The sequence below is a fragment of the Triticum aestivum genome, chromosome 7A (genome assembly GCF_018294505.1).
Source record: "Triticum aestivum cultivar Chinese Spring chromosome 7A, IWGSC CS RefSeq v2.1, whole genome shotgun sequence".
Taxonomy (NCBI): domain Eukaryota; kingdom Viridiplantae; phylum Streptophyta; class Magnoliopsida; order Poales; family Poaceae; genus Triticum; species Triticum aestivum.
Window position 1 is genome coordinate 656,616,456 of NC_057812.1, and position 16,492 is coordinate 656,632,947.

The window sequence follows — 16,492 nt, forward strand, 5'->3', positions numbered from 1 at the left end:
GATCGAAAACTATCAAAATTTTCTAATTTTGTGACTAAAAACTACCATTTTTAGATAATGACTAGTTTAGACTATTTAAGCGTGTTTATGACAGGCAGGGCCCATCTGTCAGCGCTAACATGGCGTCAAAGTCAACTTCACAGGAGAGCGGACGCCGCTCGCCTTGCCTATCCCCGAGATCTGGGGCGTCAATGGAGTTTTGCCAGCGTTCCACCCGGCTACGACCACCGGACCGCATTAGGGCCCTCCCCGACGACCTGCTCCTCATCCTTGCCCGCTTCCGCTGCGCCCGGGCCGCCGCGGGCACCGGCCTCTTCTGGCGTCGGTGGTGCGCCCTCACGGCCCGCCCACGTCAACTCGCTGCCCCGCGCCGCCGCGCGGCTCAAGACGGAGGAGCTCGTCTTCGACCTCCGCTCCGATCTGGTCGACGGCTCCCTCGTAGTCGACCTGCCCTGCCTGCGTCGTGCCACCTCCTCTTCATCCTCCGCGTGCCCGACGGCGCAGAATTCGGGCAGCAGCAGTCTCGCCCAGCAGCAAGGGCTCGCCGCGATGGTGGCCTCCCTTCGAGCTGGAGGCTCCGGCCTCCCTCTCGCCTCCTGCGATGACCGCCGGGGAGCCGGGATGCACAAAAGCTGTTTGTGAAAATGGCAAGGAAAGATAAAGAGAGGAGGAAGAAGAATGACGTGTGGGTCCCAACTGTAATAATGGTCAACTGAACAGTCAACATGTTTAAATCGTCTAAACTGGTCATTATCTGAAAGTGGTAGTTTTTAGTCACAAAATTAAAAAAATTTGGTAGTTTTCGGTCACTTTTTTTTAAGTGGTAGTTATGTGGGACGCGAACCCCTAAAATGATAGTTTTTTGTCAAACACTCTGACATGACCGGCAGCAAGCAGGCAGCCAGCCCGGTGGTCGGCCGGGACAGCGAGATAGACCGTGTTGTCTCCATCCTCTGCCGCAAGACCAAGAACTGTGCCGCGCTGGTCGGTGCTGCAGGAGTTGGCAAGACGGCCATCGCCGAGGGCCTTGCACAGCGCATCGCTGCCGGGAAGGTCCCTGCGGCACTCGCCGGGGCACGCGTCGTGGAGGTTGATCTCACGGCGATGGTTTCTGGGACTGTGTTCCGTGGCATGTTCGAGGAAGGCATAAAAAGCGTGATAAAATAGGCGGAGGACTCAGGTGGCAAGATAGTTCTCTTCATCGACGAGATGCGCCGGTGATGGGATGGGGGGATGCCAGGACGCTGCCAATATGCTCAAGCCAGCGTTGGCCCGTGGTCGTATCCGTTGTGTGGGTGCGACGACTTTTGATGATTACCGTAAGTACATTGAGAAGGATGCCGCACTCGAGCGGCGGTTCCAGAAGGTGCACGTTGAGGAGCCTAGCGCGCAGGCCACCATTGCCATGCTGCGGGCGCTAAAGCAGCAGTATGAACAGCACCACGGCTTAGAAATCCAAGATGCCGCTCTTGTTGCTGCCGTGCAGCTCGCTGGCCGTTACATCACGGGTGAGGAATTAATTTTCGACGCGTTTGGTTCGTGCCATTTTTGCTGTCTCCCGAATACAGTGGATCACGATTACATTACCAGCGTTTGTTTCGGCAGCGTCGGTTTCAGCTCCCGTGTAATTGTAAACCGTCCTTCACAAAATCGAAAACACCCGATACAGCCTGGTATGGAATAACGACGCTCGTCCTGATCGTTTTCTTCCGCGTGAGGACCAAGAAGCAGCGACTTGCAGTACCATCGCCGTATCAATTCACCGCCGCTAAGCGTCGCGGATCTCCAGTCACCTCCGCCGCTGAGCGCCGCCGATCTCCAGTCGCCTCCACCGCCAAGCGCCGGCGATCTCCAGTTGCCTCTGCCGTGGGCGCCGCTGATCTCCATTCGCCGCCGCGGTCGTCGTGGGTACCGCCGCCGATCTCGCTTCACCGACGTCATGGGCAGCGCCGCTGATGTCGCTTCGCTGCCGTGAGCAGCGGCGTTGTTCTGAACGGCTGGCGATCTCATTTTCCGTCAAGGGCCATCCCAGCCATCGTCCGTCGTCCGGTCCTCCGGCATAGTCTACAAGGCTGGCGACGGTACTCCACGGTCTTCCTATTCCTTTACGTGAACCAAACACATCATGTAATCACGTAGCCCCAATCTATTACAGTGTATTCTCATTACAACAGTGAATACATTACCTGAGCTTCAACCAAACGCGTCGTTTATTCCTTTTGTTTCCAGAGGTGATTAGTAGATGCATGAACTCATCTAGTTTATTATAGGAAATCTAATGAAACATGAAGGGAAGAAAGAGGGTTATATATGATCTTTAATTGGTTATCGTCAGATGTTCATTCTTGTTAAGGTCCACTAGCTCACATGCTAAACCATGTTGCAACCTGTACATTCAGTTTTGTTTGGCTTAACTAATGTATAAATCATGTATACGGTATTGAACAAATTCATGATAGTGTCAGATGCATCAATTAATGGAGCAGGTGCTATCTTTCTGCCGACTTGCTCCCATGATTGGCAAGAATGTATATATGTTGGAGTTAATTGATGTCTACTGTAGGTCGTCCATTTCCTGATAAGGCAATTGACCTCATTGATGAGGCTGGTGCCACAGCAGCCAAAACAATGATGCCAGTTGGTGATCAAGAAGAGAATGTGATCACTCTGCAGAGTAGCTCTAAAAATGCAGTGAAGGAGGCAATTGTTTGCCCTAATCATGTCGCACAAGTAGGCATTCTCTTCCTAATGACAGTTTTGTAATGTTTTGATCGACGAGATATGCTTGTTATGCAGATTTTAACATTGTTATTTGAAGGTTGTGAGCCAATGGACTGGAATTCCTGTCACTGCGCTTGACCAAGAGGAGAAGGACAGACTAATCCACCTAGCGAGCAGACTGCGGGAGCGAGTTGTTGGCCAGGATGAAGCTGTAAATCTGGTTGCACAAGCAGTGTTACGTTCCAGAGCCGGCTTTGATCAGCCTGGCCAACCCATAGGCTCTTTTCTCTTCTTAGGCTCGACTGGTGTTGGAAAGACAGAGCTTGCAAAAGCTCTTGCTGTGCAGTTATTTGACAGCGAGAAGATGTTAGTTCGCTTTGACATGTCTGAATATGTTGACAGGGGATCCGTGCTGCGTCTCATCGGAGCACCTCCAAGGTTTAATTTGTATATCTTTTTGAACATGCATTACTTTCTCATATCATACTTTAATTTCACTGATCGTAATTGCTTTATTTGTTCCTTCTTAAAGCTATAAAGGCCATGAAGACGGTGGACAATTGACGGAGAAAATCAGGAGACATCCATACAGTGTTATCCTTTTTGATGAGGTGGAGAAGGCAGATCCATCGGTGTTGAACCTTTTTATTCAACTTCTGGATGATGGTGTGTTGATAGATGGGAAAGGCCGGACCGTAAATTTCAAGAACACCATCATCATTATGACTTCAAATCTAGGAGCGGAGCACCTAACAGCAGGAATGGCTGGAAAAATCACAATGGAAGCTGCACGGGACCTTGTGATGCAACAGGTTTGTGTATACAAGAGACTGCTGTTGTGAAGTCACCAGTAGAAACATGCTTAATGCCATGTACATTTGTTCTTGCAGGTTCAGAAACACTTCAAACCCGAGCTTCGCAACAGAATGAGTGAGATTGTGATATTTGAGCCGCTGTCGCACGACAATCTTAAGGAGATTGTGAAAATCCAGATGAAGAGCATTGTCGCCAGCATAGCTAGCAGGGGCATCTCTCTATGTGCGAGTGATGCCGCGCTGGACGTGGTTTTGTCAGAATCTTACAACCCAGTAAGCACAGCTTCCTTTCAAACCTGAGGCAATATTAGTCTCATGTTTAAGGTAACAACGTTTATATTTTGGTAACCATCCATGCTTAATTTGTCCCGCACCCGCGGATGTATGGCGCAAGGTCTGTAAAGAGGTGGTTGCTGAAGAATGTGATGACTGATCTCTCCGAGATGCTGGTCAGCGGACGAATCTGTGAAGGCTCCTCGGTCTCCATTGACGCTGCCAATGACAAGGGTCTTAAGTTTGAAGTAGTGACGTAGGTGTCAGATCCGTGACGCAACAATCCAACTCCCCGGTGACTGCGAGACTGTGTAGCTTTCTTTGGCATGACAACTAGGGATTTCTGAAATTTATTTGTGTTTTGGCGGATGAGTTTCTCGTTCATCAGTGGCGTGTATATATACTATGCACGTGATGATTCAACAGGTGGCCCTCGTAGTTTATAGCAGTAACTAGTTTTAAATGCTAATTTTCTATATCTAAATAGCTAGCCCCCACTAACCTATTTCTCTCAACATGCAAGCATGACACCTTATCAAGCAACATGCATTAGAAAAGACCCACGTCAACATTCAATGAGTCATAGGAAAAGATTAACTTCAACATGCAAACATGCATGATATATTTAGTAAATATTTTGCAAAAATACAATAATCTAACACAAATAACAATGTGTATTTTTAGTTTTAGCTCACATATTATTTCTCCGAATATTCTTATTTCCATAAAATTATTAATATCTTAGAAATGTATTGCAAAATATTCTCGCAACAACGTGCGGGGCATCGTCTAGTGCTAAAGAATTTATCAGGCTGCACCACAGTACAAACTTCTAGTGTAGACTTGCAAATGGAGATGATAAAACAACCTTCTATTGTAGACACATTGTCACTACACCCAATCCAAGTATAGAACATTGAATCTCGTGTTATCATCTTAACTCAGTATATTCTCTCAAAGCTAAGAAAAGGAAATTAGGATTAGCCCAAGTAGGTTGCGCACTTGGGCTACGATAACGCAGCACGAGAACATCCCGATTCACCAGTACTTATATACGAAGGTTCGCACAAGATGGCTTCATGGATGGTCCTTCTACCTTCCCATAATTTACTCCAACCACCCTATATCTAATCTTCACACTCTTTTTTTGCTCTATCTAATGCTACTTCTTCTACTCACATACATACACATATCTGTTATAATAACGTTGAGGTCTGAATCTCCTTCCTCTTCTCCTTCTCATTAGTAGGAAAAAAAATCTGTGAACCTAGTACGTCCAATACTCACTAGTTTGTTGACCTTTCGGCATGGGAGGTATTAGGATGCAGAAGGTGATGCTGTGGCTTCTCTTGAGACCCGACATGAGTGGTGCTCCCTTTCCTACTACAGCCTAGTAGGACTCATGTATGCCCAGCTTCACATTAGAGCTAAGACACGTGGGACACTTCAAAACCTATCGTCTCCGCCCTGGAAAATGTCTATGGGTCATGTCTGATGAACTAGACAATCGTGGAGTGTTTCGTGTGTGCGTAAGATTCTAATTTTATTCTCGATCTCTGAACCTCCATGTGAAGCTAATTAAGAGAGTGATCTGGGAGATAGGGACTAACTAGATTACTCTCTTTAGTTTCAAATTAACTTTCAACATTCTCAAAGAAACTTCGTATGATTTCGATTCACAGAGCACAGAGTTTGTCCGACAGAGATCATATGGGTCCAATATATAGCTCTATATCCCTACTAACTTCAAGAAATACAACATGGTTTGGGACTTCATAGGAAAAATATCATTTTGTCAAATGCATGTGTTTCCTTACTGTAGGATCCGGAAAACCAAATTCCGGTGTTACATTTTGTCAAGTTATTGCGTTTCTAGAAGCTCCATGGACGGTACTGGAACACACACAAGGGCGTAGATTTCCACCTGTTCTTCAAGTTCCATAAACTAAAGTGGTTGCTGTTCCGTAAGATATGTTTCCTGTAAGAAGTACTCACTCTGTCCGAAAAAGTTTGTCCCTCAAATGGATGTATCTAGCACTAATTGGGAATTAGTGCTAGATACATCCATTTGAGGGACAAGCTTGGGACAAGTTTTTTTTTCCGGACAGAGGGAGTAGTTCCTATCGTGATTTAGATGCGCTTGTTCATGTTCACTTCTACCATTATCAACACAATAATAATGGTTATCAGAAATTCAAGATCAAACCTCACGACCAGAGACGGAGTATTTTGTGAAAGAGCTGATTCAATATATTTTACAAACCCGTGCACCTTACAATCAGACAAAGTTCAGTGATAAAAAACTCCATGCACCTTATGATCGGACAACGTTCAGTGATCCTATCCCGCAAAAAAATAAAATAAAATTTCAGTGATCCTTACATAATTCGGTAGGTAATTCGTGGACTGTTAGTATGTCCATCGTTTTACTGAACTCCACCTGTCTCTTGATTTTTTAACAAAAGGCAAGTGTATCTTCAGTGAATATGCAAGAGTTTATGTACACGCAAATGGAAAAGGAAGTTCTATATATGGGCGTGCCATTGCAACACTTAGCCTTGTTCTTGGTAAAAACAAAACAGTTGGGCCCTTGGCTGTCTCGATGATACGCATCCATATTCTGCTCACATCATCACATCTTTATTCCACTTCTATATATGCTCCTCTTAATGTACAATATACTACTTTTTTTTTCTTTTTTGCTTTTACTCCTTTCACGTTCCATGTTCCATGTTTCAACTGCCTCTTCTTTATTCGCACACCTTCTTATTGGCTCCGTTTATTTATGCCACTCGCATATCCTAGTTGCATGTGTAGCTTGATCGGCATCCTAGTATGATTAGGTTTGATAGTTGATACGCACTGAGCACCTTTCCCCTCAATGATTCAGTGGCCGCGGTGACAATTTGAAAAGAAAAATGTTCTCTCTCTCTCTCTCTCTCTCTCTCTCTCTCTATGGGTACTTTGTTTACTCCATCTATTCTAGTACTGATCTTTCTCTTCTTCCATTATTACCGAAAGTACATAGCTACTTCAAAACGACCTCATATAACTTTGCAAGATAAATGCCACCAAATAGGCACATCATTGAGGTTTAACTGCCTCTGCCTCCTATTCCAATCACAAACAAACATCACGCGTTCACCCACACGGACATGGTTTTCTTCAGTTACATGGTTTTATCCAATCGTAGGAAAATAGCATGCATGCATACAAAGAAAAATGATTGTTGTGCACATTGAAAAACAAGATGTTCCTGAAGATTAGTCACGACATTTCCCCAATGGGTTGTTATCTTAGCATGGGAGGTATTGGGATAAAATGTGAAAGTTTTCTGGTTGCATTTAGTAAGAGTAGTTGGTGTCCGTAACAAACAAGCGAGGAAATTTTGCGAGAGAGGTACTGCACAAGGTACTCGACAATCTTGAGGAACTTTCCCCAGGAAGTGGGAACTTGAAGTACAAAGTCGTCATCATTTCTTGAGTCTCACATTTTGATTTACTCAAGGCATCTATTTAAATTTTGTTATTGTAAGAGACTTATTCACTTACTAGTTACCAACCAGTTATGCCTTTCTATCTAACGTGATGAAGCTATAAGTTGCATTCGCGGTGGTTAAATTTTAGTAGCTACATGGTCATTGGTGTCATCACTTGACACTATGCATATGTAGGCAGTTTTACCGATGTTAATTTTAGTAACTACAATCAATCAAGATATTTTCCCTGGGTGTTTATGTTTATTTCAAAAGATAAAATGTATTAACCATTGTCCATACTTCTGTATGTGAGCCCATGCATACATGTGCACATAACCCATAAGTGGCTGAATGGAAAGTTGTGCATTGAGATCAAACTTATTGTTTAGTAGCCCTTATTTGACGAACTATGGGCGAGCAAAAGAAAGTACGATAAGGGGGTATAAATTATATTTCATTTCAGCGCCAGAGAAATGTTTATCACATTTTTCTTCTACTGTCATATCTCAACATTAATTAACATTGTTACAGAGAGGCCTTACTTCGCCTCGTCAACTCTAGTTTGTCAGACTTTTTACATCTTGGCCTCCGATGGGAGCACAAGACATATGGGCTAACACTTTCCTCTTCTGGTATAGGTTTGGGCAAGATGGTCATCAAAAGGCTTTTAGAAACCACAAGTCAACCAAACATGGCTTTGTTTTGTATGGTTCCCTATTGAAATCTTGGATGCAATAATGTGTCATGAAATTTGTGGCACATTGGACATCATTCTCTTGGCCTAACACTTGTCCTAGCTACTAGTTTGGATATCAGGGATAGCAGAGGCATGTGATGCGGGTGGGGGTGATTAGGATATATGATGTTTCCTTATCATGTTTACTATGGCAAAAACTTGTTTGGTCATTGCAGTTCAAGTTGAAATTAAGGATGTCTTTTGTTACTCCAAGGATAGGGCCCGGAAAGGACATTAGATCCTTTGTTTTGATTATTTTGGGTTACATTGTTGTAAAATCTGATTCATGGCATGCGTGGCATGTTTTTTTTCATGAACGTCTGACAAGCTAGCTGTCCCTGACAGTTTCTCTTGCATTTTCCCATAAAAAGTACACATTATTACAGGTTGTATCTTTACCTTTCAGGTGTGCACCTACCTGCCACAGACCCATATCAATTGCATATGAGCACATTGGGTTATATCCATTTGTTTATCAATAGTACACATTTTTGTTTTAAAGACCATTTTACCGTTTGTTGGTAATACACATAAGTAAGAACCCCACGATTTAAGGCCTACCTTCTTTTTGAGTACTCAATTGTGTTCTAATAAAACAAAAGGATATGCTACTCAGCTTGTATCCCAAATGGATATGAAATAATCATACAGTCGTCGTAAAATTTGGGTTAGTTCTGTAAAATGTCTGAAGCAGGTGAAAATCTCCAAAGTGCAGATTTGTGAAGTGAGCTCCAACCTTTAATCATGGACAAATGCCTTTGGAAGATTTGCCAATTTAGTTGTTATGAGTCTCGATGGGGACAAAACTGCATTGTGCAAAATACTTCCCAGACAGAGAACCCTTTTTCTCTTTGCCACGGAATAGCCCTTAATTTTGGAAACCTCTTCTTAATTTAGATCTGAGACAAATACTATACTATGTCAAGTTCATTGTGGGCTAAGGGATCTAGTGAGCTCGCCCCATTATGCTTCTTGATTTTTTTTGATTAAATCTATTTACAATAGCCTACAATCTAGAACCTGCTCCAGCAAGTTTTAGGGCCACGTGGGCTTAAACGGCCCCTTTCCCCTCCCCCCTCCCTCGAGCGACGGGGAGAACCCTACCCGTCGGTCATGCTGCCCGCCTCCCCCCCCCCCCCCCGCGCCGACGCCACAAGGGCGGCCGCCGCCGCCGGCGACGACAGGGATCTTTTTCCACCTCGCCTGCTCGGGACTGATGCGGGTCTATGCCGTCTGGTTGGGTTGTCAAGGTGCACGGGCTTTGGTGGCGCGACGGCGGGCCTCGGTGACGACGTCGTGAGGCAAGCTGGTGGCATGGTGGCGGAGTGCGTCTGGCCAGAAGGCAGCGGCGACTGGTTGTCCCAAATCTGGCACCTGCCAGGACGGATGGCACGCACTACTGGAATCGCCCTATACGCCGAGTGTCACGGACACTCGGCAAAGGCCCAAAAACCGCCGGCAACGCCTTTGCCGTGTGTCACTTTCAGCAAAAGCCACCCGGCGTACACCTCTTCGGCAAACAGGAATTTGCCAAGAGCCATAACATGGGCACTTGGCAAAGCCTTTGCCGAGAGCTAAACAGCCCGTCTCGGCAAAATAAAGCAGCTAACGGATAAGTCCGTTAGCTCCAGACATGTGGGACCACGTAAACTTTGCCGAGAGCCACTCTCTGCAAAGGGAACCATTAGGAGGCTGACACGTGTCGCCTCCTGACATGTGGAACCACGACAACAGGCCAAGGGCCAACTTTGCCGAGATCCACTCTCAGCAAAGGGAACCAGTAGGAGGATCTCCTGACATGTGGGACCACGAGAGCAGACGGCTTGGGCTGCGGTCGGCCGCCTCTGCAGTAGTTGGTGGAGATGGCGGCGCGGTGGAGGTTGCATTCATCTGCTGGCTACCGGGTTGTTTGGCCTCGTTCTGGTTTGGTCGAGCGGGCTCCGCGACTCTCTGCGAGTGCGTGAACGGGGACGGATGGTGCTATGGCGGCCCGCGGTGGGTTATGGTGGGGGCTAGCGTAGGCGTGGAGGCGTGGACGTGATCATAGTTGGTGGCTGCTGTTCCCGGGTGGCTCCCGTTTGTATATGGAGTTGCTAGATCGGATGGTGCAGTGGCTGCCGCTGCTCTCCTGAGGTGCTGCTAGCAGATGGCCGGCGGCACGGGCCTGGATGTAGGGGTGTGTGGTTCCCTACATGCCCAGTCCGAGCTTTCTCCATTCCTGTGGCCTGGTGCTTGTTCGTTGGGCGGCTTTCGTGGCGATGTTGCCCGCCTATGGCTCCCTCTGGGCGACTGCATGGTCAGTCTTGGCGGGTTGGCAGGGAGGTGGTTCCTTCTGGGCCTGGTGATGGCGTTTGCGTGTTGTGGCACCAGGGAGTGGTCCAGAGGGATGCTGGGGTGGGGGCCTTAGGTGGCGGGCTACTCGGTGGCTCTTCGGAGGGTCATCGGGTAGCGATGGTGGATGCATCTCTCGGTCGTGCAGACGGAGAGTGGTGCGGCGTTGGGAGGCTCTGGCGTCTTCTACGTCGCAACGGAGATGCCCAGTTCTAGTTATAGAGTTCTTGGTTACACCGCGGCGTCCGTCTTAGCTCCTGTTTGGCTGGTGGCAACAACTGGGTGAAAGCTCCGCCCTTCGGTGCCGATGACGACGGTGCCCGTGGGTGCCGCTATCCTCTTGAGGACGTCGTCGCAGGTTTGCTTTCCCAGTCAGTGCTCCGGGTGAAAACCTTGGTGCATGTCATCGGATGCGGTGATGATGACGTGTTGCAATGTTTTTCCTCCTTAGGTCCTGTAATTTTGTTCGGCGACATAGTCATGTCTTGACCGATGTATGTTGGCTGTTTCTTTCTAAGTTCTGCTTTCTTTGAGGGCTTGCTCATCATTGATTTATCATATGGCCGTGTACTTTTGGTTTGTGCTTTATACGTAAGAAAACGGGGCAAAATTCTGTTTCGAGAGTTTAAGGCCACGTGGAAGGCACATATTCCTCTTAAAATCTAGATTTTTTCAGAACAACATCAAGACCGGGGGTAATCCTTCTTTTTTTTAAAAAAAATTCCGCCATTGTTCGCTATAGCGGTTGTATCATCTAGGAGAAGTGGCTGCGAATGCTTTCTCCCCCGATCCAAATCTGCTTGCTTGGGACAAAAAAAAATGCTCATAGCTCCACAGTTACCTCACTCCTCTCTTTGCCCATTCTAGACGCATCCGTTGGGTTGCATTTTCTGCTATAGCTTGGTTCTTATGGAACACCGGAAATACCCCATGATGGAAGCACCCGACACTTTCCCAGGTGCTCCCATCTTGGGGTAATCCCGGTGCTCCAAATTCAATAAAAACAAATGTTAATGTTCACAAGGAGTTTGACTACAACCCTAAAAGTTCAAACGTACATTGAGAAAAATATATATGAAATCTAGCATGAATAGTGTTAAAAAAAAGACACAAGCAACATTGACACTATTCACATCTGGATTTCACTTTTTTGTTTCTCATTGTGCATTTCGAGTTTGGAGCTGAAATTTTTAGGGGTTGTAGTCACATTCCTTGTGAACATCTACAATTTTCAGATTTTTTTGAAATATTTGTGATTTATTTTAATTTGGACACCAGGAGTACCCAAGGATGGGAGCATCGATACTTTCTCGGGAGCACCTGATACTTTTTCGGTCCTTATGGACTACCCGCGACAAATTTACTATCGAGCTTATTTTCTCCGGTAAGCCATATGACTGCTATTTCAAACCGATTTTCATCTTACGACAATGGTGGCCGCTTGCTAAGGTGGTCGATGGTGACATGGAATTTATTATCTCCAAGATACGCACCACAGCCCGCTCCTTGTATTCATCGCCGGACTAATGTGAATGTTATGTGTTATGTTTATGGCTTGCTTCATCATGTTTGGCTTTACTCATAAAGTCAGGGGTTCGCCTTTTCTATATTAAAACAACTCCAGCATTTCCCCATGCAGGTGCCACCTTTGTTGATGTAGTTAGTTGGATCGGTTGCTTTATTAGAGTGCAAGCGTGAAGTTCCATAATATATATTATCTTTTATTACAGTAATCACCTCTGGCTATCTTATGTACTTAAAAGATTACTCCTCATGATTAATTGATTATAGCCTTCAACTGCCACATCTCTGGTTATTACACACTCACTTATCATACCTTTTTATGTCCTCCCTCTCTCGCTCCAAGTCACATATACATTTTAATTTTCAAGAAGTGTTGGTCGTGCATATGGACCTTTTATAAGCTAAAAGATGCGAGCGTTAAACCTAGCTGATATCTAGTCTTGGTGCTCCTGCTCATCTTCCTTTCCTTCCCATCATATGCAAATGATATATGTGCACCAGATATGGTCTAACCAAGGCAATTGATCGATATACTACATTTTAGAAGGGGAGGTATCAGGATATGCATAGGTGTGAATGGGCATCTTCCCGCAAAAAACATGTTAACTGGCAAGAATTTGTGGCAACCACCAACCTGACACTCAGATGCAACTCGTACGACCTTGGATGCATAGCAACTCCTAAAAAAAAGGCAACTCTCTGTGCCTTCATAGGTCATAGGCCTCCATCGCGCAATGGGTTGGGCTTGGGGATACGATGCAGCCATGCTTGCTTGTCTGGGAATGTGTTCTTGAGTTCTCTAGCTTCCCTTGCCCGCCTGGTCTCAGTGCGGGTCAGTTCCTACCCGTGGAATACGAAACTCTAATGTTTGTTGTTTGAAACCAAAAAGTAGAGCACTGGCCGCGTGAACATAAAGGTTACACATGCATCTGTTGTATTCTATATGTGTGATTCATTGACATGTTGTTTCATTCTAGGAGTAGTATAGATTCTTCATTTGAGCAGACCATGCATGTCGAGGCACCGTAAAAGAACCATAGTCATTGTTCACAATCATGATGGAATAACCACATTGGTACGGCTCATTACAACAAATACAGCCCACACATATCAATAACCGGATTTAACAATTTATGAATACCCTAAAAGAACAATGAATCCCCTAAAAAACCAATTTATGAATCCAAAGACTCACACGGACACGCCTCAACAAACACAAAGTATTCCTCGCCTAGTGTAAACAATAGCATGCAATCGCCTTTGGCGCTCCAAGCAAGGGCCAACCCATAAGCCTATTTTTCTAGTTTTACTAATGTTTTTTAATGATTTTTTTCATTTCCAGTTTTTTCTGATTATTTATTTATTTATTATTTTCCAGTTTTCAGTTCATTTTACTTTTCCGTCTGTTTTCCCTTTTCGGTTTCAATTTTTTACCTTCTGTAACTTCTTTTTGTTAAAATCACATATTGTTTTTAATAATACACAATTTTAAAAAGGCAGTGGTGAAATTTTTATGCATGATGAAATACATAATATTTTTTTATTACGTGATGACCATTTCTTATATACGATGAAAGTGTTAGAGTTAACCTTGTTCTAAAGCATGCATCATGTTTACTTGGTTGCATTAGTTCGTTCATGCATGTAGTTGAGTTTCCTATACGCGAGCTGCGGTAATGTGTGCACCGAGAGATGCGATCCTGTGTACAAATGCAAGCTGAGTGTGTTTAGTTTGGCTAAGATGTGGACCCAGTAATCAACTAGGAAGAGGATGGTGCCCGCCGAATAGTGTGGCCTTGCCAAGTCGTTGTTACTCATAGCCTTAGCTACTGACTAGTGGAGAGCAACTAGTGGATAGGGCTAATTTTAACATGGTCCCTCTTACCTCCTCTTTTCACATGATAGGTAAGAAGGTAAGAGTTAATCAGGCCACTTCTTAATGAAATCAACGGCTTAGATCTGTTCTATACTTTTACCTCTCATGTGAAATGAGGAGGTAAGCGGGACCATGTTAAAACTGCTCAGTGGATAAGCAGTAGCAGTACGTGTGTATGCATCTCTATTAATAAGACTTGTAACCGGTTGCATCAAGTGAGAGAAGAAATACAAGAAAAGGCAAATGTGTGCATGCCAAGGCTCTTTGTGTGTATTCTTCAAACTCCAGCTCGCGCGAGCGTGTGTGACCTGGGCAGATCCAACAGAAAGTTTTTTCTATAATACTCACTTTTGTTCTTCTTCGGCTACAATTTACACTTCTCACGTCTACACACCTTCAATTTCAATTGCTCTGTCCTTAGACTTTAGACACCACATATATCGATTAGTAATTGGTTCTCTTCTCCCTTCAAGTCACATACACGTTTGAAAGGGTGTATATATAGCTAGCTAAGATGCTCCTTTTGCGGTTACCAGACACAAGAGAAGTATATCTAGCTAACATAAAAGTCCTAGTGTTGCTACCTCTTCCTGGTCTTCTTCCTACCATTAGCAACTGATATGTGAATCTAGATTTATATTTTGTGACGGCGATCAAAAGGCTTTTAGAAGCCACAAGTCAACCAAACATGGCTTTGTTTTGTATGGTTCCCTATTGAAATCTTGGATGCAATAATGTGACATGAAGTTTGTGGCACATTGGACATCATTCTCTTGACCTAACACTTTTCCTAGCTACTAGTTTGGATATCAGGGATAGCAGAGGCATGTGATGCAGGTGGGGGTGATTAGGATATATGATGTTTTCTTGTCATGTTTACTATGACAAAAGCTTGTTTGGTCATTGCAGTTCAAGTTGAAATTAAAGATATCTTTTGTTACTCCAAGGATAGGGACTGAAAGTACATTAGATCCTTTGTTTCGTTGGTTTTGATTATTTTGGGTTTCATTGTTGTAAAATCCGATTCATGGCATGTGTGGCATGATTTTTGTCCATGAGCGTCTCACAAGCTGGCTGTTCCTGATAGTTTCTCTTGTATTTTCCCATAAAAAGTACAAATCTTTTTAGGTTGTATCTTTACCTTGCAGGTGTGCACCTACCTGCCATAGACCCAGATCAATCACATATGAGCACATTGGGTTATATCCATTTGTTTATCAACACTACACATTTTTGTTTTAAAGACCTTTTACTGTTCGTTGGTAATACACATAAGTGTGAACCCCACGATTGAAGGCCTACCGTCTATTTGAGTACTCAATTGTGTTCTAATAAAATAAAAGGATATGCTTCTCAGCTTGTAACCCAAATGGATACGAAATAATCATAGTCGTCATAAAATTTGGGTTAGTTCTAAAATGTCTGAAGCAGGTGAAATTCTCCAAAGTGCAGACTTGTGAAGTGAGAAACTCAAACCTTTAATCATGGACAAATGCCTTCTGACAAAATGGTGGTGGAAGATTTGCCAATTTAGTTGTTATGAGTCTCGAATCTTGATGGACGCAAAACTGCATTGTGCAAAATACTTCCCGGACAGAGAACCCCTTTTTTCTTTGTTGCGGAATAGCCCTTAATTTTGGAAATCTCTTCTTAATTTAGATCTGAGGCAAATTCTATACTATGTCAAGTTCATTATGGTATCTGGTTCCTCAACTAGGTTTTGGCTAGACTGCTAGACCGGAGATGGTCCGCTTAAGGATTGCTTTCTAATACTTTTCTCATATTGTGGCAATCATGATATACGCATCTACGAGCTTCATGCTAGAAACTAGGACTTTGGCTTTCGACGTTCAATGTAGTGAGATGAACCAGTGGGAACCTATTATTACCCGGTTGCTTCCCCCTCGTGCGCTAAGGATCTAGTGAGTTCAACCCATTATGCTTCCCGAAAAATTTGGGTTAAATCTATTTACAATAGCTTGCAATCTAGAACCTGCTCCGGTAAGTTTAGGGTCACATGGGCTTAGACGGGCCCTTTCCCCTCCTCTCTCACTCGCCCCCGCGAGCGACGGGGAGAACCCTAGCCGCCGGTCATGCCGCCTGCCTCTCCTTCCCTCCCCCACCATCGTTGTCGCCGCAAGGGGTGCCGGGGCAATGTCCGGCCGTTGTCGGCAACGACAGGGATCTTTTTCCACCTCGCCTGCTCGGGACTGATGTGGGTCCGTGCCGTTTGGCTGGGTCGTCACGGTGCGCGTGCTATGGCGGTGCGATGGTGGGGCTTCGTGACGAGATCGCGAGGCAAGCTGGTGTCATGGTGGGCCACGTGGTGGCGGAGTGTGTCTGGCCAGGAGGCAACGATGGCTTGTTATGCCAAATCTGGTGCCTGCCGGGACGGGAGGCACGGGCTATGGCAGGCGACTTGGTCTATGGCCGGCCTCCTCCGCAGTAGTTGTTGTAGATAGCGGCGTGGTGGAGGTTTCATTCATCTGCTGGCGACTGGGCTGTTTGGCCTCGTTCTGGTTTGGTCGAGCGGGCTCCGCGACTCTCCGCAAGCACATGGACGAGGATGGATGGTGCTATGGCGGCCCGTAGTGGGTTACGGTGGGGGCTAGCACAGGCGTGGAGGCATGGATGTGGCTGTGGTTGGTGCTTCCAAGGCTGCCCGACGACTGGAGCTACCGTTCCCGGGTGGCTCCCATTTGGATCTGAGACTGGATTTTCTACTCTCGGGTACACCT

The 16,492-nt window shown here is 45.3% G+C and overlaps 1 protein-coding gene across 1 annotated transcript; it reads left to right on the forward strand.

The window, feature by feature from the left end:
* Positions 1–1,225: 1,225 nt before the first annotated feature.
* LOC123154358 (chaperone protein ClpB) lies at positions 1,226–4,234 on the forward strand. Its single transcript, XM_044573113.1, has 6 exons — positions 1,226–1,508; positions 2,564–2,730; positions 2,819–3,159; positions 3,254–3,533; positions 3,612–3,809; positions 3,931–4,234. The coding sequence occupies exons 1-6, from the start codon at positions 1,226–1,228 to the stop codon at positions 3,967–3,969; spliced, it is 1,308 nt and encodes a 435-aa protein (XP_044429048.1). The 3' UTR covers positions 3,970–4,234.
* Positions 4,235–16,492: the final 12,258 nt, after the last annotated feature.

Coding starts and splice junctions, on each gene's coding strand:
- LOC123154358 (XM_044573113.1), top strand. CDS start 1,226: ATGGGGGGATGCCAGGACGCTGCCAATATGCTCAAGCCAGCGTTGGCC. Junction 3,160..3,253: donor CTCATCGGAGCACCTCCAAG/GTTTAATTTGTA, acceptor TCCTTCTTAAAG/CTATAAAGGCCATGAAGACG. Junction 3,534..3,611: donor GGGACCTTGTGATGCAACAG/GTTTGTGTATAC, acceptor TTGTTCTTGCAG/GTTCAGAAACACTTCAAACC.